Source organism: Oreochromis niloticus, linkage group LG7 (assembly GCF_001858045.2).
Source record: "Oreochromis niloticus isolate F11D_XX linkage group LG7, O_niloticus_UMD_NMBU, whole genome shotgun sequence".
Classification (NCBI taxonomy): Eukaryota; Metazoa; Chordata; class Actinopteri; order Cichliformes; family Cichlidae; genus Oreochromis; species Oreochromis niloticus.
Window position 1 is genome coordinate 60329608 of NC_031972.2, and position 21636 is coordinate 60351243.

The window sequence follows — 21636 nt, forward strand, 5'->3', positions numbered from 1 at the left end:
ACCTTTTAATACAGACTGAAATGAGCCATTAAATTCTGCTGAAAATGCAAGGTTTATTTTTTTATTCCTGAAGTTAATTCATGGAATGTAATTACACATGTACCACATGCTTAAAATACAAAACTGGAAAACAAAAATGTAATTATACACCTTCAGAGCAGCAGTAAAAAATAATTTTATTTTAGCGATGTATCTTTTGCATCAGATGAATTATTTCCAAATTATGTTATCAAAACAAGTATCCACAGTTTAGAAAGGCACATACACGCCCTAATTCATACAATGTATAAAGTGGACCAAGAACGGGTACACAGTTATGGCACACAAATGTGAAATTATACACTGAAAACATTCACAAGTCTTCATTTCAAAGTTTCTATTGAAGGCCATAAAGAACCACAATAAGTACAGTGGACACCAACAAAGAGGCAGCACACCAGTTAATTGAAACAAAGATCCAAACTAGTTCATGACAGACGGTACAGTAGTAAAAATACGTTCATCCAGACTGAGTAAAAATATCAAAAGATACACTTTTACTTTAGATTTGTTAAGCCGGCTCATCTTTCTAAAACGCTGCTGCATTTGTAAATGCTACTAATACAAAGTGAGTTAATAGATGCAGGGGTGATACACTGATTAGCACTTCAAGTACACATTCTTTGTCTAATAAAGACAACTGTGCGGTAACAGAACACAAAGCGTTTTAAAGTCATTGTCTTTCAACCGTTTTCTACATTTTCCAGTTATTTTAAATCCCTGAACGGCACACGCGAATGCAGCCTGCTGCTGAGCTCTACTCTTCAGCGCTCCAGTCCAGTATGTGACAGTGATCTGACAGCGAGGCTCACTTTGAGGCAGGCTCAGTGGGGGTGGAACTATCTGCAGAGCTTCCTGCTTTGGCAGCATTTTCTGTTGGAAATAAAATGACAACTTTAATCTTTCCATCTCTTGAAAAATTATCTACAAAAAGCATACATGACAGGGGGAGTGTGCCAGTGGTTTTGCATAATTAAAAGACTTTATTAATAACCCCACAAACTGCTAACCTTTATCTTTCTTCTCCTGAGTTTCCTCAGCTGCTGTCTTATCAGCTCTGAAGAAGATCCGGGCGCTGCTTAAAGAGAAGTAGAGAAGCTCAAACTCCTGAAATGAAAAGGGAAAACAGTTCAGAAACACATCTCAGTGCCATTCTCACAACCACGCCACCAACAGTTAAACTTCTTGAAATTCAGTCTGACATTTAAAAAAACAAAAAGTACCTGGAGGTACACGTCCAGCCTCTTCTGGGTGAGATTCATGGTTTGCAGCAACTTTTCGTCCTGATTGGCAGACTGAACGCTCTGCTCTTTCACCACTGCATTCATCTCTTTCTTGTACTTGTCTCTGACAGACTGGAACCAGTGCAAAGAGTCAAACTCTAGGTACTGGTCCAGTAGCTTCAGAATATACGCCACACCTGAGAGAGAAGGAGGCAGAGAGGGGACAGAAAAAGAGTACGTCCAAGGCCAGTACAGAAGAAAGGATTAAGGATGTCTGTGTGTATTATCAGGTTTGTCTGCTCACCCATTGCAAAGCCGTCGTCTGTAAAAGCAGCTCCAGATTTGTTTTTCTTGTTGAGTTTCTCTTTGCAGCTGATGGAGTGCTCCACAAAATTCACCGTCTAGGAGTGAGATTTGTTGCAATAAATGTAAACAAGCATAAACTGATTTCAAGTGAGGAGAACATGACATGTAGCAAAACAGCACCAGCACTGACCAGCGGTGGTACAATCATGTAGAAGTTCCTCAGGTGCATGTTCTTTGCACTGCGAAACTCAGGCGCAAACACGGCCACCAGCATCTTGAAGTACTCCGTCCCCTCGGCAGAGTTGCTGGTCAGATCTCCCAAAACAGAGTCCAGGATGCTGTGAATCATAATAATCATAATAGAAAGCAAATAAATGACAGCAAAGAAGGAATTACATGGAAGGAATACATTTTTTGGAAAAGTGCAGGGTGAAACTTTAATTTATTACCCCCACAGTAGATAATATATGAAGCTATATGGGAAAAATACAGTACGTGTTCATTTCAATTCATTGTGATTATATATAACAATGTTACATATAACTTTTATGTAACATTGCAATACGGCAGTGGCCATCGGCAGAGATCACTCTGGTGTTTGGCTGGGATGTGATTTATTTCCTTTACATTTTTTCCCCATTACGAAATATCATAGTTGGGTTTATGTTGGCACAAACCTATTGCTGGAACAGCCGAGACAATTTTACTGCAACTAGCAAAGCATAAGACACCAGGCCGAACTCTTTGTGTGATCTCGTGCACGAGGGAGATGACCGAGACGAACGCTGTTCCTGCCGCTCGAACCCCAGTCACTCTCGGTCAGCTCCCCTGTTTTATTGTGGTTACATGAATATGCATGGTTTCATTAACATATGACATCTTAAACAGGCATACATGTGAACAAAGAGCACCTGTCTGTGTGTACGTGTAGGTATGCATGTGTGTGTGTGTGTGGGTCAAAATATGACCCTGTGAACGACTCCCCAAAGCTGGTGCCAGGAGTCCAGCGGTCCACCTAAACAAAGGGCTCTTGTACTCAAACAGATACAGAGTAGGTGTCCTCCCATACTATATATCAGAAAGAGAAGGTACGACCTCTCTCATGACCTTAGGATGTGTGTGGTATGCCAGAGCACTCTGGAATGCACACAGTCTTTGCAGACTACTAAGGATCAGACATTAGATCACTATGCAATCAATTATATACCTCTAAGCACTAGTGATTATATGTTTCTAAGTACAAATGACAATCATAAAATATCACTCCAACAATAATACTCTCTTTCGCTGTAATTTAGAGTTGTAATTTATCAACATCAAACCTTTTCTTTAAAAATTTCACTTTTCTTTTACAATTTAAATGATAAACTGAAAACAATGTGGGAAGCACTTCAGTCATCTTTTTCCTAGCTGCGGTGCCCCCTGCTGGTACAATAACAGCAATGCACACAACACTAACTGCTGGGTGCAGGATTGTTGGATTACACTCTGAAGCTGACATATGATTGAAAATTCATTGATGCACCGTCCATCCAAAATAAGGGCCTGCTCTGCAAACACTGACACACAAGAAGCGACTGACTGACTTTTTACAGATAACTCACCTAGCAGCTTTTTGGGTCTCCTCTGACAGTCCCTCTTCTTTCACCAGCTCCTCAAAGTTGACTATATCCTCCAGATCTGGGACAAATCTGAAGCAATAACGAAAAAAGAAAATGTTTCCAATAGCAAGATAAAAATGTTTCTGATGTAAAATCGCATTTAGCCTCATGTTTACACAATATATCAGTAATTCCTTCTAACTGAAGCCATATAAACTTTCACTCAAGTTCCTTTTATTATACCTGATTGCGCTGCTGCAACAATGAAGGCCTCCAGAACGGATCATACGTACATAGCCCATGGCATTACCTGAAAGAAAAGTGTGAAATTGTGCTATCTTTGCATGCAACTGCAGTTTAATGTTTAATACCAGAAACCAATAAAAGCATCCTCACCGATCTGGCTGATCAGCTGTCTGAACTGGTCCAGGTAGCTCTGTCCATCAGGAGTGATGCCCAGTTTCCTGATGCCACGGTTAAACTTCTCTGCTCGCTCAAACGGATACTGTAACAACAAGACAAGTACAGTGAGAGCTTAGCCCGAACAATGACAGCTCTACTTCATTTTACTCCCTGGCTCCAGGCTCTTCCCCCTCTGCCAAACTTCTGTTCACTTAAAATGACTGAAAATGGAAAGACAGAGAAGACTGCACCTTCTGATCAGACTGGTCCTTTGTTTCTCTGAAGAAACGTATGTCTTTGATGAGTCTGGACTTGATGTGTTCGTCGTACATAAACTGACTGAAGATGTAAAACTTCTTTTGCAGAAACTGGTAGGTGAAATTCACCTGACGGAAGAATAGAGGAGACATAAAACAGGCCTTACATCCACATATGAGAATGTCAAAACACATGCTGTTGTTTTCTGCTGGAAACTCACAGTGGTGTTCATGATTCCTGTACCGTGTGTTCGGATGGAGTTGGCGATGTGACGGATGTTGATGGTGTTCAAGTGCTTGTTGTTGCTTGCCTTCTCAATGAAGATCTGTCACAAAAACAATTATAACTGCAGAGGCAGCAACACTTTGTGATTCAATGGGAGAAAAATCCATATGGACACTGACCTGGTTGTTGAGGTTATAAAGGTATCGTGAGACAAAAACATGAATGTTCCTCATGATCTCCAAAACATCCAAACCCTGGTGAGAACACAAGGAGGATTTAGCTAATTTGTCTATGTAAATCTCCACCTCTGCTCACGATGAGGGAGGTGTAACCAAACAGACCTGCTCTAGTGTCTGGCTGGGCAGATGAGCCTCTGTCATTGTGAGTCCGTAGCGCTGTGTAGCAAGGTTTCTCATCTCACTGTAGGTGGCCCAGTCATGCAGAGCGACAGTCGTCAGGTTGTAGAACGTTTTATCCAGGTAGTGGGTCACATAGGCTGTAGGACATTAAAAAAAACATTACCACCTTACAGTACTGCAGTAAACAGTTTACTGTTAAAGAAACATTCATTGTTACCGTGTCTGCAAGAAGCTGCAAAGAACAAATCACTTATGGAGGACCTTTTTATATTGACTATAACTTGGGACTAAGTCACCAGAAAGCAATAGCAGCAACCCTCAGAGAGCAAAAAGGGATGTTTTTATTGTGCTTTTCTGAATGCCATGCACAAAAAGTGTGTGTCACGGCACAGAATGGCATGCAGATGGTGCACAAAACAAGGGTTTAGTTCATGTTGTTGGTGCATAAGAAGTACCTGTACTATTAAAAATTTGAGAGTGCACATCAAACGCACACCTTACATTAAAAAAATAATGAAAAGAATAAAAATGATATGAATTTTTAAAAAGTGTCCTGTCTTCACAAATAACCATACAGGTGACTAAAAATATATTTTTTAAAGTTTCCCCACCCACAAAAAACCATTAAGGGTTTCCCATGGCTAAAACTAAAAGTAAAAAACAGGAGCAAACATGGTTTGAGGGCACAGACGTATGAAAAGTTCTTTTTCACCTTTGATATGAATGAAACGATTGAAGAAGCGAATGGGCTTGAGGGAGAAGAAGTGGGCCAGATCCTTCATGCCAACTTTAAAAGGGTTCCTGTCATCAAGCTTCAGGTGCGTGTGAACAGAGAGACGCAGGTCCTTCTCAATCTCCTTACACAGCTTGTCAAGCAGGTGCTACAACACAGGAAGAAAGAATCTTAACAAATAAAAGCCTTAAAATAGCCACGAAAGAAGCATGTTCAGAGAGCGCTCTCACCTCCTTGAACACATCCATGATCTCCTTGTCGTAGCTCTCCAGCAGCTGGTCACATGACTCCATGTGTTTGGAGTGCATCATAGACAGCACACTGTCCCTTAGTGCACTGAACATGTACTGCTCAAGCCAATCACAGAACAGAACAGCAGAATAGCCAAAAATGAGATAACACTCAAAACTTCACTAAAATAAAGACAAAAAATACACACACTGGCACGAAGTATGCTGTAATGAATATGATGTGGCCTTTCTAAAGCAATATGTAACCTATTACTCATACATTTTTATCTTGTGTATGGTTACAACTCTTACTTTCTGCTGGTATGTGTGTACTCTACTCAACAAGTGTGAGTTAAGAAATTAACAGGGAAAGAATAACGTGTTTTGCCAGGGTCAATCTGACCCAGGGAACACTGCACTCAGGCCTGTGATAAACAGCCCTTATAAAGGATTAATGGAAGCAGATGTTGCTGTAGTTGAGGGCCAAGGACTTGTAAAGTGTCTTTGTAAATTTTCTAGAGATTTCCTCAACTGTTTTTGAGTTACACCACATTGTTTCAGAGTTTCACTGTGTTATGTTCATCACAGGTCTGTCTGCTTACATGTATTCGTGCAGCGTCTACGGCGTTGTCATATACATCATCTAGATAGATGGGAAACACAGCTCGGTGCCAGTACAGAAAACTGCAGTCACACTGAAGCTTGACCCTGAGGAACAAAAACATTTATATTTTAACATGCAGGGATAATATTAAGGTAGGTGAAAGAATCAGAATCTGAATCAGTCCCATCGGCGCCAAATTTTTCCACACTATCTAATGGAAACTTCACCGAGATGCCAGATGGCTGTGAGCTTCAACAAATAATCAGTGAGTCACCCACCAGCATGTGCTTGTGCTGAACATTTGGATCAGTGTCTGAATGGATGTGTTTGTTGGCTTTAGATTAGTGGCATGAGACATTTCTGAGTTCTAAATGGTGCATTTTGGATTCTTCTGTCCTTCTGACACACATACTTATAGAGGTCCGTACTGGACCTCTATAAGTATGTCCTGGTGTGTGTAGAGACACTTGCACTGTTCAGCAAAGCACTAGACACACACACTGGCATGAAGTATGCTGTAGTGAATAGAGTAGACCACTAGAGTGGTTTATTCCAACCACTTCTAATTATATGAGGCTGCTTTGATTTTTTTGAACGTCATTTTTTCCCCCACTTTGTCAACCTGCTCTAGTTCTTCTTTTTTATTTTTATGAGTTTACAATTGTGTGTCATTTCAACTTAAGGCTGGTTCATCAATCCATCCCCCAAACAGTGTCCTGCACTGTGACGCATGACAAAAGAGGGAAAAAGTCTCACCTTTCACTTATCTCACTAATCAGATCCAGCTTCTTCAGTACAAGCTGCAGCGGAAGAAGCTCCTCATCCTTGAAAGTTTTCTGGAATAAAATTAAGATGACAATGAAGACGAAAAGAAAATACGAAGAAGGAAAAATTGTTTGTATATAAAATGATGTCTCCTCCTGACTTACCAGCTGAGTGCCGACACACAGAGCCAGAGACACCACAAGGCGTCGCTCCTTTGTGCTGGGACCACTCAAAGCATTTTCTGCCAGCACCAAAGAGGACAGCACATCCAACCGCTGCTCACTGTACTTCTTGTCAGAGATCACCCTTTTCTTGAGGGAGAGAAGACATTTTTATTAAATGCTTCAATTCAATGTTATTTATACAGCACGAAATCACAACAACAGTTGCCTCAAGGCTCTTTATATTGTAAGGTAGACCCTACAATAATGGTACGCCATTCAGAAAACACATTCAAAGAGCACATCCGCACTAATGTCAGTTTTACCATGTCATGGAATTTTCTGTTAATAAAGTCTGCAACGCAATCAGCTGTAGTCAAGCCTTTTATTTCTGCATCCACAGTTATACAGTCATGAGAGCTCTGCCCTTAAGACATTGCAGCAACCCTTTTATAAAATCACACACACACACACACACACACACACACAGAACTCCTGTAAGAACTCCCCCTCCCCCCCCCACGCTGTTGCTGTGCAATACCTGGGCAGGAAGCGAGCTCCTACCCCCTATGTTGCAGGAAGCACCTGGTACCGGTCTTTCTAGGAGTTTCCTCCTTCTATGCCCTAACAGTCACCAGATAACAAAGTTAAACAGGCTATATCAGGTCATATTTGCACGCCCGTCAATCACCCTAGAGATGAAGCTACATAAAACTTCTACAATGGAAATTTTAAGCACCTAAACCCAAATAAAGAATAAACTAGAAATGTTCCATCATAACCATTTTAAAGACAGCAATCCACATCTGTACTGAAATCTAAGAGGTTCTTCTTTGCTCAAGCTTCATCTCTAGAAAAAACGTTTATGAAATTCAGCTCTGAGCAACCTTGACAGAAAACGTAGTGGAAATGGTAACATAACTGTAATCATCAATTCAACTCATACATTTTATTTATATAGTGCCAAATTACAACAACAGTTGCCTCAAGGCAACATTAACAGGATTTATTGCTTGTTTCGTTTACCTTGGCAATGCTGATGGCACTGAGCGCCTGTGCCTGCAGCTGCTGAGTAATGTGAGAAACGGAGTCAGCAACAACCATAGAGCGTCTGTGAAACGTGTGCTCCACAGCCTGAGAGGAGAGTCACATGACATTCATTATTATTCTCAATGCAACAAGTATTTAAACAGAGGGGCAACACTCAAACACACGCACACACACCTTGAGTAACTCAACTAGTCGACAGAGAGCTTTGACCGATGTCTTGGTCATGGGCCGCTGCATCGACACGTACATGTTCATGGTCGTCTTGATAATGGTACTGACAGTGTAAGCATACAGAATACCCTGTAAATGAAACACAACACTTTGCTAAGTGACGGCTTATACATGAATGTAAAGCTTCACACAACTTTATGAAATGAAACAGGAAGTAGATCTATCTAACTGAAGATGACAAATCAATAAAGTTAGTTCTGTGGTGAGAAGATACTCAATGTAAAAAAAAAAAGAAACTCATTCATGCATTCAGAGATTCTACAAAATAAAAAGTCACTTGTTGGAATTGATATTTTTTTATATTGTCATTTGTGCTTAGGAACACAATCATTTATGCTTAGAAATATATAATCATCTGTATGCTGATAAAAATCATATCCTTATTAGGTCTGATAAGATTCTGTGTGCACTTGTGTACCATGAGATGAGAGGAAGCAGCCTCGACGTTATAATTTCCATTATAGCTTTAGGATCTAGATTGTTCTGTTTCTTAAGAGTGCAAGACTTCACACCTTTAAATGTTCGTCTGAGACATGACCTATTGCAAGTTCCTGTTCCTATCATTTAGCGAGATGCTTACTTCTGCTTTCCTGCATACCTCATACACACAGTTTAAGTTCATTGAAAGGTCATATGTCTACATATAGTATGGTTGGGCGCACACACACACACACACACACACACACACACACACACAGAATACAGACACTGATGTTGTTCAGATATGCCTGCTTAAGAATGCCACATGTATTTGTAATTGCATATTCATGAATGATTGCTTGCTGACAATAAAAAGGGCTGTAGTGAAGGAATCAGTCGAAGTTGGCTGAGTTCAGGTGAAGGAATCTTCTCCTCAACTTTGGCTGACTTCCCTCGCAAGCCACAAAACACGGAGAGCACCTTCTTGTCTTGTTTTGTCGTGCAGTTGAGTGTCTTGTGTTCCAGCGGGGTTTGTGCCTAGATAAACCCAACACACTACTCACCTGTACAAACACATTACACCTGCTGTTAAGGTCCTCTTGCAACTTCTCACTTTTTTGTTCTTTGTACAAGATTGACTCCATCTTCATCATCCAAGAAGTTACAAACAGATAGTAGGACTGAACATCCCTGAACACAAACAATATGTTTAGATACTTCACTTTATATTTAATAAATGTGGCTGACATTCAGCTTTACTCACTTTGTTAATGTCTGCGCTCTTTGTTGCAGGTATGTGTCTCTCTGTGCTTTGATGGCCTGTAGACTCTTCCTATCCATCAGTTTAGCTGCAGCAGGGACCTTATTGGTGAGGAAAGTGTCGGGAAACCAGATGATGTTTGCAACCAGAGTGACTGCTGGAACCTAAGTGAAGATGTGGACACACAAGAGCAGACTGTTAATTCTCAGGCCAGATCAAAGAAAACAATGAGGAAGGACTCCCACTGAACAAGTAATAAAAAAGTCCAAGAACAGAAATCCACCTTTTTACAGACATCGAGCAGTGCCTTGTAAAGCTTTTTGTCAACACTCCTGAAAATGTGAAAGTGAAGCACAAAGAGACCACAGACGCCAGCATATTTGTCTCTCTGGTCAATTTCTGAAGGTTCACCTGAAAAAGAGAAAAGACACACAACGACAAATCAGTCCGACTCTGAAGAACAACTTAAAGGAAACTAGTCTATTGTGGAAGAAGAAACAACTGACCAATTTTGGATTCAACACTTGCAAATATGGTGCGAATATTGAAGGCAAACTCCTCAGCAAAGGCACTGTTTTTGGAAACTGCTACTCCCTCCCCAGGATCATCAAATCTTTGCTCGACACAGGCCTGTTGTACATCATATGAATACTGTTCATCATATTATCTTCCCAAAAACCTCTACTTAACACCAATATAATATACACCAGAAGGCAAAGTCACCTGGAGTATCATGCCATCCAGCAGTTGCCCCTCCAGCTTGAGCAAGAGCTTCTCAAAAGGTTTCAGCTTGTCTTCAGGAATGGAAAATTTCCCAGGGTTATGGTGTACAGATTTCAGTAACCTGTGTAAGGGATAAACAGCAAGAGTGAACAGGAAGGATTGCAAGATGGTAGTGAGACCTTCTATAATGTATGGTTTGGAGATGGTGGCATAGACAGAGACAGAGCTTGGGTTGTTCAGTGGGAGTGACCAGGATGGGATTAGAGGATTAGAAATGAGTATATCAAAAGGGACAGCTCAGGTTGAGTAATGTAAAGACAAAGTGAAAAGGCTGAGATGGTTTGGACATGTGCAGATGACTACACTGGACAAAGAATGCTGAATATGGCGTTGCCAGGTCAGGGGAAACGAGGAAGACTACAGAGATGCTTTTCAGATCTAGTGTGAGGCGTTCCCACACGTACGTGGGAACTTCTCGCACGAAAAAGGAAGAACAACAAAGACTAACTCCAACAAATATGTAGATTTTAACGTATATTTTCACTTAAAGGGCTGGCCTATACAGTATGAAGGCCGCTTTGCAAAAACAAACTCCAGAAATCCTGGGGCCAGTATAAGATTTCCCCCATAGCTCCACATGTCTGTAACTGAATATGTAGATTCCACGACCCAAGCAGGCAACAAAACCAGATGCATATATTTACCACTGAGTGTAAATGCACATATATATGTACGTGTGCACATGTGACTGTGTGAGTGTGTGGAAGAAAAACCTACAAATGATAAATCAAACCACAGTACTTATGTGAACAAAAGACTGGGATGAAGTTCCGTATTGTGGCAGATATATTTTGTTTTACTTTCATAATTACAGGTCTCATTCTCATATTTATGCAAACACATGTCTACAGTGTACTCTATTTAACAGGTCAAATGATCACTAAACTGTAGCTTATAAACTATCACTATGCAATGGGACACTTGTGTGACACGAGGAAAACAGCGATCATTCTAGAGTGAAGGTAAGGGCAGAAACAGAGGTTGTTGTGTTGAGGCCTGCCTGCTCCTCAGCATCATGTATGCAAACTGGTTTTTTTTGTTTGTTTTTTTACAGAAACTTAATGTTTACCTATTTTCAGACTAAAATTCACAAAAAAACACTAGAGAAATGTGCTTTTATAGCCTTCCAAACCCTTTCCTGTCCGAATGTGGTGATTTCTGGCCAGAGATGTGGAACTGCTTCATTGCATCTTTTACACTGTATGTCACATGCCACACAGTTTACGGTGTAATTACCTTTTATACATCTTCCAGTGGTCTTTTAGTGTGTTGTGATTTTCCATAATCTCATCAAGTGTGAGCAGCACCACCAACAACTCTCCCAGGTGTTCATATACTATCTGCAAAGGAAAAGCAGGGCAGACATGGTATAAATGACTGAGTAACACCTGCAAATATTAAAAGTCTCACAAAATTTGAACCCTACCTGGAAATGGACACCAGAGGACTCTATGATTTTTGTTGCAGCCCTGTAATTTAGAAGAAAGATAGTTTAGTACATTCTGTTTGGTCATGACAGAGCAAAATACAGCCTGGGAACCAGCTCGTGCTTCATTTGCTATAGCAAAATGTTTGTGGTGCCCCTTCTGTTATAACAAATTTCAGTCCAGCTTACCCACGTCAGGCCATTCACAACCACTTATCTAATATGAGGCAGGTTGGATACAATGAGACTATCATTGCAGAGCAGCTGAGGCCCTTTCATTAACAACTAATGTGATTATATCTTATGTTTTATTGCTATAACTGGTTGTTGTTCTCATTGTGTCCAGATGCATTTCGGTTTATGATAAAATTAACATTTATCTTAAAATTAAAACCAAACTGAGAGGCTCCTGGCAAATCTGGAATGGGAGCAGAATATGCAATATATACTTAAACCATAACTCCTTGGTTTTAAATGGTTCATCGACTTGTGCAAAGTATACACTGTAACATTTAGATAAACCTTTTTGTTAGACTGTCCAGCAACAGTCTTGGTGACTGCTGTTTGCACTTTTTAAGCTGCTTTGCCTGGATTTAAGGTGCACACAACCTCTCTCTGCAATCCTGCAAGAATAGTGCAATGACTTTAACATTATGGTCATGTATTCATGGTTCGTACTTGTTGCTGTTGTAGAGTGCTGCCAGCTGATGCACAATACTGACCACCACTTCATAACATCTGGATACAAAGCAGGACAGCTCCTGTGAAAGGACAAAGGAAAATAAATATTTCTGTCTTCCAGACATCAGTAAATAAGGTTATGGTAGAAATCAGTTACTATCCACCTGTAGGAATGAGATGAATCTGCCCATCTGAATCTGGGACTCCCCCTCAACAACACTGGTTTCAGACACTGTAAGAGAAATTCACACGTGCCTTTTAAAAAAAAAAATCTTAATAAGCACTGTGTATCACAGAGGGCAAACCTAGAATAAAAACAACGTCAAACAGTAAAAATTGACAGATTACCTCCTTCTCCATAGTACAATAGGCCATTGTAGAATTTGGTTTCTGCCTTGAAAAGTAACAAAACAAGGCTAAATTAATATTTTAAAGGGGAAAAAAAGCAAAAAAAAAAAAGAGCTACTAAAATTGCTGAAAGTAATAGTAGCTTTACTTCCACCTTAGTCAAGAGTATGCAGACATGCTGATATAAACATGACATAATCATAAGCCATGCACAAACTAACTGAGCTGTTTGACCACACTTACCTCATATTTAAGTTTCTTAACTTCACTACAGAGAGCAGCATAAACTGTAATAACTTTGTTCAGGACCTGCACACAACCAAAGTGACATTTAAAAAAAAAGAAAAGAAAAAAAAGAACTCCTCTGTGGATATGAAAATTAAAAATGACTCATTTGTATGTCTTTACTTACCTTATTGTCAGTTTTAATTAATTCTAATAAAGATGACTGCTCATAGGGAAGAAGCTGAAAGGACATAAAATATAAGGAAGGAAATTACGCAAGTTATAGTTGTGTAAAAGCAATGTCAGTCTTTTCAACCAAGGTAGTATATTTGGGGGTTTTACCTTAAGGGCGATGGGGTCCAGAGTAAAGTCCCATACATCTCCAATGGAGTCATCCAGAGCCTCTTCAATACCCTTCAGCTGAGAGGTGTACTCTTCCAGAAACCTACTGTAGTTCTTCAGTTGAACCTCTGTGTGTATCTCTGTTGGAAGGAAGGTTTGACAACGTTACTGACTGGTACTAACCAGAAAAAAAGGATGGGTTGGTGCTGCCCTTCCATTACAAGTTTACAACATTTTATAAGCAACAATGCTGCTCTTACACCATTAGATTGAGCACCATGGCAGCACCATAAAGAAAGAGACACTTGAAACTGTCCTTTAAAGCTAATGCATGATTCAGTTGCCCAATAGATTCTAAATTTAACCTAAAATAATTAAATCTAGACTATGGCTAGTTAGAAGGTGTTACCAAACTACCTTTTCCAATAAAATTAGTTGACTAATGGCACATAAAGGTCATTCGTTCAGGTTGTCGCAAATAAATATTTTGAGAGCCAGAGAGGGAAAGTCAAGGAGATAAACAAAGCAAAGCACTGGGCAGTGTTCTCCCCTAAAACATTACACTAAAGAAAAAACAAAACAAAATTAAACGTGAGTAAGCGTAAGAGTACGGCGTTAACTACAAAGTCAAAACCAGCTGTCAGATCGATCAGCTGTACGTGACAAACTGCGTTGATTTACGTTCGCCAGCTACAGCTAGCTATTAATTCCACTAATTTACTCCTTCAGGTTTAATTATTCCGGGGGTAGTAAATACCTACATTTATTGTGATGGCATTTACTAAACATACATTTTGGGAATTAAGCAGCAGCGTGCAGTTTCTTTCACTGATACGAAGCCCAGCTGCAAAGCATCGAGCTAGCAACTTGAGCTAGCGGTGGATGCTAATAGAAAACTTTAGCCTGGCCACAGTCTTTCTTTGCATGTCAGGGCTCAATTGAGCACTTACTTTGTGAACCATCGTCAAAACGGTCAAACTCCCAGTCGGGTGCGATGATTTCCACCGCCATGGTGCTAGAATGAATAAGCGAAAATCCCAAACACAGCGCTGCTAAAAAGTAGTGCTACACGATCCCATGATGGATCTCATGATTCTCCGAAAGGCCGCTAATGCTCATGGGAAACTGAGTCTCTGAGAAAGGAACATTAGATGAGTTGAGACTCAGGATAGACAGACAGATAGGTGTGTGTGTGTGTGTGTGTGTGTGTGTGTGGTGATGGGTTGTTAGAATATTGCCACACTGGAGATTGAACACACCATTCAGACATTAACAGAAACCACAAGGAAGAGTCACGCTCAGCAGCAGTGTGCCAGAAGAGATGCCTCCTGTTGTTCTCTTATGGTGTAAGAAAAGGGTAAGGCACATTTTCATTGTTTTTTAACTTGGAAAAAAAGACTGGACTGTCTTAGATTAAAACAAAAAATGTTTCATTATCAAGGGAGTTTGTTATCAGAAGTACTGGAGAGATGGCGAAACACCAGGAAAAAGTAAGCAGTGCAAAATTCTCAACGAAGTCCTTTTTACTGTCCTTAACCAATTTGATCTTAATCTTCAAACCAGATACACTGTTTTTTTAAGTGTATCTGGTTGGTTCAGCAATACAAGAGTCCTCATTGATAACTGTAAAAACTAAGAACAAAATTATTTATATTTGGATTTATTGCTGTTAGATATTTGTATGTTTTTGATCATTTAAGGGTTTGTTAATTAGAACCTGCTTAAACTCTTATCTTAATAAAAGTATATCTTTGTTATTATATGTTGGATGTCTTGTGATTATAAGATACTGTATTTTTGTTATACTATATTCCCAACTGAAAAGAAGAATAACAAAATAAAAACAAAACAAATAAAAAGACAAATTCAATTCTGACATAGTCTGTTTTTTTTTTTTTTTTTTAATTTTAGCTTGTGATAAAAAGTAGCTAAAAAGTAACACATTTTGTCCAATTCCCATCTTATAAACTGCCAACCTCAGCGGTTTAGTACCTGGTCATGTCTAAGGAATTTCAAATAAAGAGTACTGTCTCTGCAAGACAATGCAGCCTCAGTGATACTGATGTGAAACAGGCATGAAGAATGATAATGCAAGCAATCCTTGCAATCAGATGATTCTGAAACAGGCTTGTACAAGAAACCCTCTCTCTATCTCTATATTAAAGTTGCACACTTGATTATCTTCATGGCAATGACATAAGTTTTTTTATTTACTATTTAGATCAACTTTTTGTAATCATTGGCGCAGGAGCAGCTGGAGCAACGTATCGCTGAACTAAAGTTTGCACCATGGTTGTCCAAGAGTCACAGGATACAAAACTGACCCAAAGTGATTCTGTTTGCCCAAGCCAACAAAACAGATCCAACACATCTTTATCCCAGTTCTCTGGAAGCTCACAGCATTTTACTTCTAATGAAAATATCTATTATGAGCCAGAGGAGTACACCGAGACAGATTTTTTGCTCCCAAATCAGCTTTATGGCAGGTCACGGCTCACCAGATCCCCTCAACCAAAGGATGCAAATGTCTCAGGTGCACCTGAAGAGTCCATCTGTTCCATGGTTGTGCAGATTCTGGTGCCATTTCTATTGGCTGGGCTTGGAACAGTTTCTGCCGGGATGCTGCTCAATATTGTTCAGGTCAGGAACAGAACACTGCAATGTTTAAAATTGTTTTCTTTACATATATATTTTGCAATATGTATTTTATTTATATATTTTTTGGGCAGAGCTGGGAGGTGTTCCAAGAAATCACCGAGATCTTAATTCTGGTCCCAGCTGTTTTAGGCATGAAGGGAAACTTGGAAATGACTCTGGCTTCAAGACTCTCGACTGCTGTGAGTGTGTAATTTTACATATTTTACTGAAAAACTACAAGGTTGAGTTTAAAAACATAAAGACAACCACTATTCATTTAATTAAAAAAGTTATAATTTAAAAAGTTAAAGATTAGTAAAAAAAATAATAATGATACAATGGAAGGGTATACTGACAACAGCCAAATTCTCAGTTATAATTTTCCCTTTTTTTTAGTTTCAGTTTCCATTTTCAGTTTTATTTGTCATATGCAAGTTAGCACAGGGTCAACATTGCAATGAAATGTGTTTGACGAGCAGCAGTCACTCAGCAGCATGGTACAATAGAAGAAAATATAATAAAATAAAATAAAATAATAAAAAAATAAATAGAAAAATAGTAAAGAGCAAAATATTAGAGAGACGTGGTAAAAGAGAAAAGATGACAAAATCAAAATATATATGTATCTATAAATATAAATATATGTACACTAGTGATTAAATAAGAAAATCTTGAAAAGAAATATGAGGGGGGGGCAGATGGGAAAAAGTATATCATATATATAATGAGCAGCAGAAAATTACAGTATTGCACTTTTAAATATAAATATCAATAACAATAAAGTGGAGTGACCAGTGCAGATTAAACAGAGTACTTGTGAAGCTGCAGGGTAGCTTCTGAGTGCGTCCTGTGGACTGTGTTTTAATGTATTTTAATCATACATGTGGATCATACTGAGACAAATGAATTCCAACAATACTCCAAAAATGTTTATTTGACTGCACATTGTTTTTAGAAAATACCAGTTTCAATTGCTACCATATTTATTTGCAACATTTCCCCTAACATCCACAACCTGTACTGTAACATTGGAGCACATTCATTTTTCAAATCACAAGAATCACATTTTTTCCCCCTTTCTGTTACTATTATTACAGTAGTAGATATTTAAAACCCCTATCCCCTCAACCCATGCATGACCCTACCAGACTAGACACTTTTTCTAGTTCATGAGACACAAGTATCAGCTGAAGGGGCCATAGCAACAACACATGGCTATGTGTCTTTCTTTTTTGGGCTGAAAAGCCAGAGAATATGGGGGCATTAGTCCAAGATATTTATTACCCCAATTCTCCCAGGAAGCCAAAATAACCTCTCTGTATTACCTGTGTTTTGGTGCCCTGGAGCAAGTGTATGATGCAAACACACACACACACACACACACACACACACACACACACACACACACACACACACACACACACACACACACACATCACAGAGGCGTTATCATCAGAGATCGATTTTGTTGATTAAATTATCAGAATAATTTTCAACAGTTAAAAGTATGAACAGAAATAAACTTAAATAATAAAGTTATAAATAAAAAAAGTCAAAATCTTTTTTCACTGGCACAGTAGAACTTTTAAATACATTACTGCCAGTTAAGGGATCCTATTCTGATCACTTTACAAAATCCATATAGGTTTTACCAAAGTGCAACTCAATAAAGTCAGAACATAATGATGTCTTTGAAACACCACTGCTTAAAAGTTGTGTTTTATAATAGATAGTAAATAATCGATAGTAAACTGCTTCCTCTTCTTGCTATGTATACCTTAATAAACCACTATTGTTTAGAAGTCAAATGACACTGTAGGAATAAAGCATACTACCTTATTAACCCTTTATCTACCAAGTATCATACAGGCAGTCTGGACTTATTTGGTAATTTTGGCTGTAAAAGGGTCAGAAATCATACTATAAGCGAATGCTGTTGCACTTTTTTTCCAGAATAACCTCAGCTTTCAATATCCGGCAGTCATTTCACATTATTGTATTGTTATGATAATGGAACAACAGTTTAAAGTGAAAACCCCCCCCACAAAAAATGGACTCTGTTTTTCAGATTTATAGATAAGTGGAAACTGATATTCAACATGAACTAAATGTAACACAACATCAACTTTAAATATGAACTAAACTAAATATGTACAAAAACGTTTTTTGAGCCTAAGACCACTCAGTTTTTTACATATTGTTCCTTTTATATTACAAAGCTCCAGGCGTTTTTGGGCATTGCCACTTCTCCACACCCGCATCTCTGCTTCGTGCGTCATCAATTCTTACCTGTGATTGGACTGTCATAGCTTGTGCATTCTAATGATGCACATGTAAAGTTTTGTAAAGCTTGTCTTCTTATCTTTCAGTAACTCTTTGAAATGTCTCTCATGCACAACTGGTGAAGGGTTACAGTAGTGCGAATCTACATGGTAAACCCTATGCAGAGTTGACTTTTCAGTGTTCAGACCAATGACTGTAGATTCTCCACTCACTTACTTCCTGTTTTATGGTTTTATGGTCCTCTGTCTCTCTGCTTCTTTTGTTATCATCACACATAGTTTAAGGTGTGCTCTTTAGTCCCAGCCTTTCTGCTCTTCATAAATGCCTCCTGTATCTGTTTAAAGCTTCAGCTTGCATCTTCTCCTGTTGCCCTCCCCTGCAGAGATTAATGATGCGTCTCTTAGATGCATTGCCTCAATAAAGACTCCAGTCTCCATTTGGCTCTGCAACTTGCATTTTATAACACACAAGAATGCACACATATGCACAGGAAAGACTATCTGGAAAACGTATTTTGTTTAAAGGCTTTGCATGTATTTGAAAAACCAGACTCGAACACTTAAGCTAGCTGGAGAGAAACTGTTGGATCTTAGATATAAACTTTATCAAACCCATCACTTGTAGAATCATTTTTTAAAGATCCAACACACTTTGTTGAACAGTCATATAAACAAAACAAAACATTACAACAACAGAGAAGGAAAATAACACAAAGCAAATGACAACCAATAACTTTAACATAACACAACTTTCTAGGCATTATTCCCAGACCTTATAGGCCGCCTTCATTACTTTGACAGATTTATAGTCAAGGTCAGCTCATAGGGTCAGAAACGATGGCTGTTGTGCCAGTCTTACAGTTAAAAGTAATTAACCCTACTTGACATTTTTTATGACTTTTATGAAAATAAGTTACAGTGCAAAAAATAAACCACAAATCTTACTAATTAGGGGTTTCTACAACTTTGGACAATTTCTGTTGTCAAAGTAATCCATAATTAATAATAAGTAAAATAAGTCATTAACCTGTGAAAATGCAGCAAAAAACTGTCAAAACAACCCATTACTTTGAATGATTAGATCGCAAAACAACAGCTGTTCATGCATAAGTAATGTAATGTATGATATAAATGTAGATAAAACTTAACCTGTGTGTAGGTTAACACAAATGGGGTTTATTGGTGAAAATGCTTAATATAGTAATGTCTTTGAATACCCCACTTCAGTGTGTATAAAAGTGCTTCCATTATGTGTAATTGCAGTGTACATATTTAATAAAACACCCACAACAAAAACAGCATCTAGTATGTATGGATCAATATCTTTGACATTTTCTACTTCTTTTATTTCAATACAAAGGGCTTACATAGGACTAACACAAGACTCCTGCAGACATTCTGGGTACAGGGTGAGGACTTCTCTTTATAGTTACCACATACCTGCGTTTGTGTTTGCACACTTCAGTGAGATTGAATAAAGAATTTGGAAAGACACTTTGGAGTCTCACAATCTTTAATTTGTTTCAGATTCCCACTACAAATATAATGCTTAACTTGTAAGTATAAACGCCATCTTCTTGGTTGTACTGGATCAGTTGAAAACTCATAGAGAAGTCACTGGAGAAGAAGCAGAATCAACTGCAAAAACAGTGCATTGAACAGCAGCGGTAACATAAGTAAGACAAAAGACAAAAGCAACAATAGAACAACAAGCACGTGGACCAAAGACAGAAATAGGACAGATTCACTCAAGGTCTCACTTTTATAGCAGGGTTGTGTCTTCCCTCCTGTTTAATTTCTCTAAAAATAACCATTCTGACATCATTTCTGATTATATCATACTTTGCAACTCTGGATAATTTCTCAGTACTCTTATTTGTGGGGATCTAGGGACTTTCCATATTCCACCATAAATCCTGGCACTTCCTGTTCATGCTCTGACACCCTTATATTTGGACTTCCATGCACAACATTTTTTTTTTATTCAGGGGCTCAAACACAAACAGACACTGAGAATTTGCTAAATGTGTGTCACTCCACGGACAATAGCATACAGTGAGGTTCCCTTCAATAAATCCCTAAGGTGTGAAAATATTAGTTGAGCAGGCCAGCACAGTCCACATGGCTGAAAGGCAGTGGCCAGGGTTTGAATCCACGGCCCTCTGCTTTCTTAAGAAGCAGAGGGCCGTGGAGTCTGTTACTGTTACTGTTACTATTTTTGCCATTTCTTCTTGGAGCAGCTGTAACCCACATAATTTACTCAGGGATTAATAAAGTATTCTGATTCTGATTGTTTCAGGATGACCTGCCATTATCCAATGGCACATCTGCTTTCCGGTATCTTTTGCTCGTTTCTCCTCCTCTTCTTTTCTGGTTTTTTCTAAACTGAGGACCTGATGGCTTTGAACCTTTCTTGTCCATCTTCCATTGGTTTTAATTTTGCACTCCAGTATTCAATTCAATTCAATTCAATTTTATTTATATAGCGCCAAATCACAACAAAAGTCGCCTCAAGGCGCTTTATATTGTACAATAGATCGCACAATAATAAATACAGAGAAAACCCCAACAATCATATCATATGACCCCCTATGAGCAAGCACTTTGGCGACAGTGGGAAGGAAAAACTCCCTTTTAACAGGAAGAAACCTCCGGCAGAACCAGGCTCAGGGAGGGGCGGCCATCTGCTGCGACCAGTTGGGGTGAAGAAGGAAAACAGGATGAAAGACATGCTGTGGAAGAGAGACAGAAATTAATAACAGATATGATTCGATGCAGAGAGGTCTATTAACACATAGTGAGTGGCTGGAAAGGAAAAACTCAATGCATCATGGGAATCCCCGGCAGCCTACGTCTATTGCAGCATAACTAAGGGAGGATTCAGGGTCACCTGGTCCAGCCCTAACTATATGCTTTAGCAAAAAGGAAAGTTTTAAGCCTAATCTTGAAAGTAGAGATAGTGTCTGTCTCCCGAATCCAAACTGGAAGCTGGTTCCACAGAAGAGGGGCCTGAAAACTGAAGGCTCTCCCTCCCATTCTACTTTTAAATACTCTAGGAACAACAAGTAGGCCTGCAGAGCAGAGTATGACACCCATCCCTCAACCCGAGGATCACCACAACATAACCTAACAGACCTACACCTTAGTTCACAGATTCACTTTGTCTAGGGTTTATTTCTGGGATTTCGCACAACCCAGGATTCAAATCATGAATACATAATGGGCTTGGATTTACAACATTATGAATGAAATGTGCTCTATTTGGAAGCAGCGGCCCCCCTCCTCTTTCGACGTGTTGTGTGTGAGACTTTAAATCATCAAACTGTAAATTTTAAATTGTTATTGATCCCTTTACCCCTCGTCCTAAAGTGTATATTTATTTTCTTACTCTTCTTATATTTATTGTTTGTTTACTTGCACTTCTGTAACTGGAGCCTCGTCGTCTCGTCTCTCTATATACTGGACTGTATGTAGCGGAGATGACAATAAAGTTTACTTTGACTTCAGCAGCAGGCGCACCGAGGGCTCTCGCGCTCACTTTTCAC

The 21636-nt window shown here is 39.1% G+C and overlaps 2 protein-coding genes across 3 annotated transcripts in view; one reads left to right on the forward strand and one right to left on the reverse strand.

Moving 5' to 3' along the window:
* Positions 1–47: 47 nt before the first annotated feature.
* washc4 (WASH complex subunit 4) lies at positions 48–14301 on the reverse strand. The gene is made up of 33 exons (XM_003447076.5): positions 14123–14301; positions 13173–13312; positions 13018–13071; positions 12849–12914; positions 12606–12651; positions 12422–12489; positions 12255–12337; positions 11577–11619; positions 11387–11490; positions 10091–10211; positions 9874–9997; positions 9651–9778; positions 9371–9531; positions 9171–9297; positions 8131–8256; positions 7933–8040; positions 6910–7056; positions 6737–6816; positions 5979–6084; positions 5377–5493; positions 5126–5294; positions 4396–4550; positions 4234–4308; positions 4050–4154; positions 3823–3957; positions 3566–3674; positions 3413–3479; positions 3173–3259; positions 1759–1906; positions 1567–1663; positions 1263–1459; positions 1050–1146; positions 48–912 (listed from the first exon to the last, which is right to left on the reverse strand). The coding sequence occupies exons 1-33, from the start codon at positions 14181–14183 to the stop codon at positions 848–850; spliced, it is 3516 nt and encodes a 1171-aa protein (XP_003447124.1). The 5' UTR covers positions 14184–14301; the 3' UTR covers positions 48–847.
* A 108-nt stretch (positions 14302–14409) lies between these two features.
* slc41a2a (solute carrier family 41 member 2a) overlaps positions 14410–21636 on the forward strand; it is a 33597-nt gene continuing 26370 nt past the window's right edge. For both annotated transcript variants that reach the window (XM_005471065.4, XM_005471066.4), the window contains exons 1-3: positions 14410–14529; positions 15394–15812; positions 15902–16009. In XM_005471065.4, the coding sequence (XP_005471122.1) occupies positions 15462–15812; positions 15902–16009 (459 nt within the window). In that variant the 5' untranslated portion in view covers positions 14410–14529; positions 15394–15461. The remainder of the gene's footprint in view (positions 14530–15393; positions 15813–15901; positions 16010–21636) is intronic.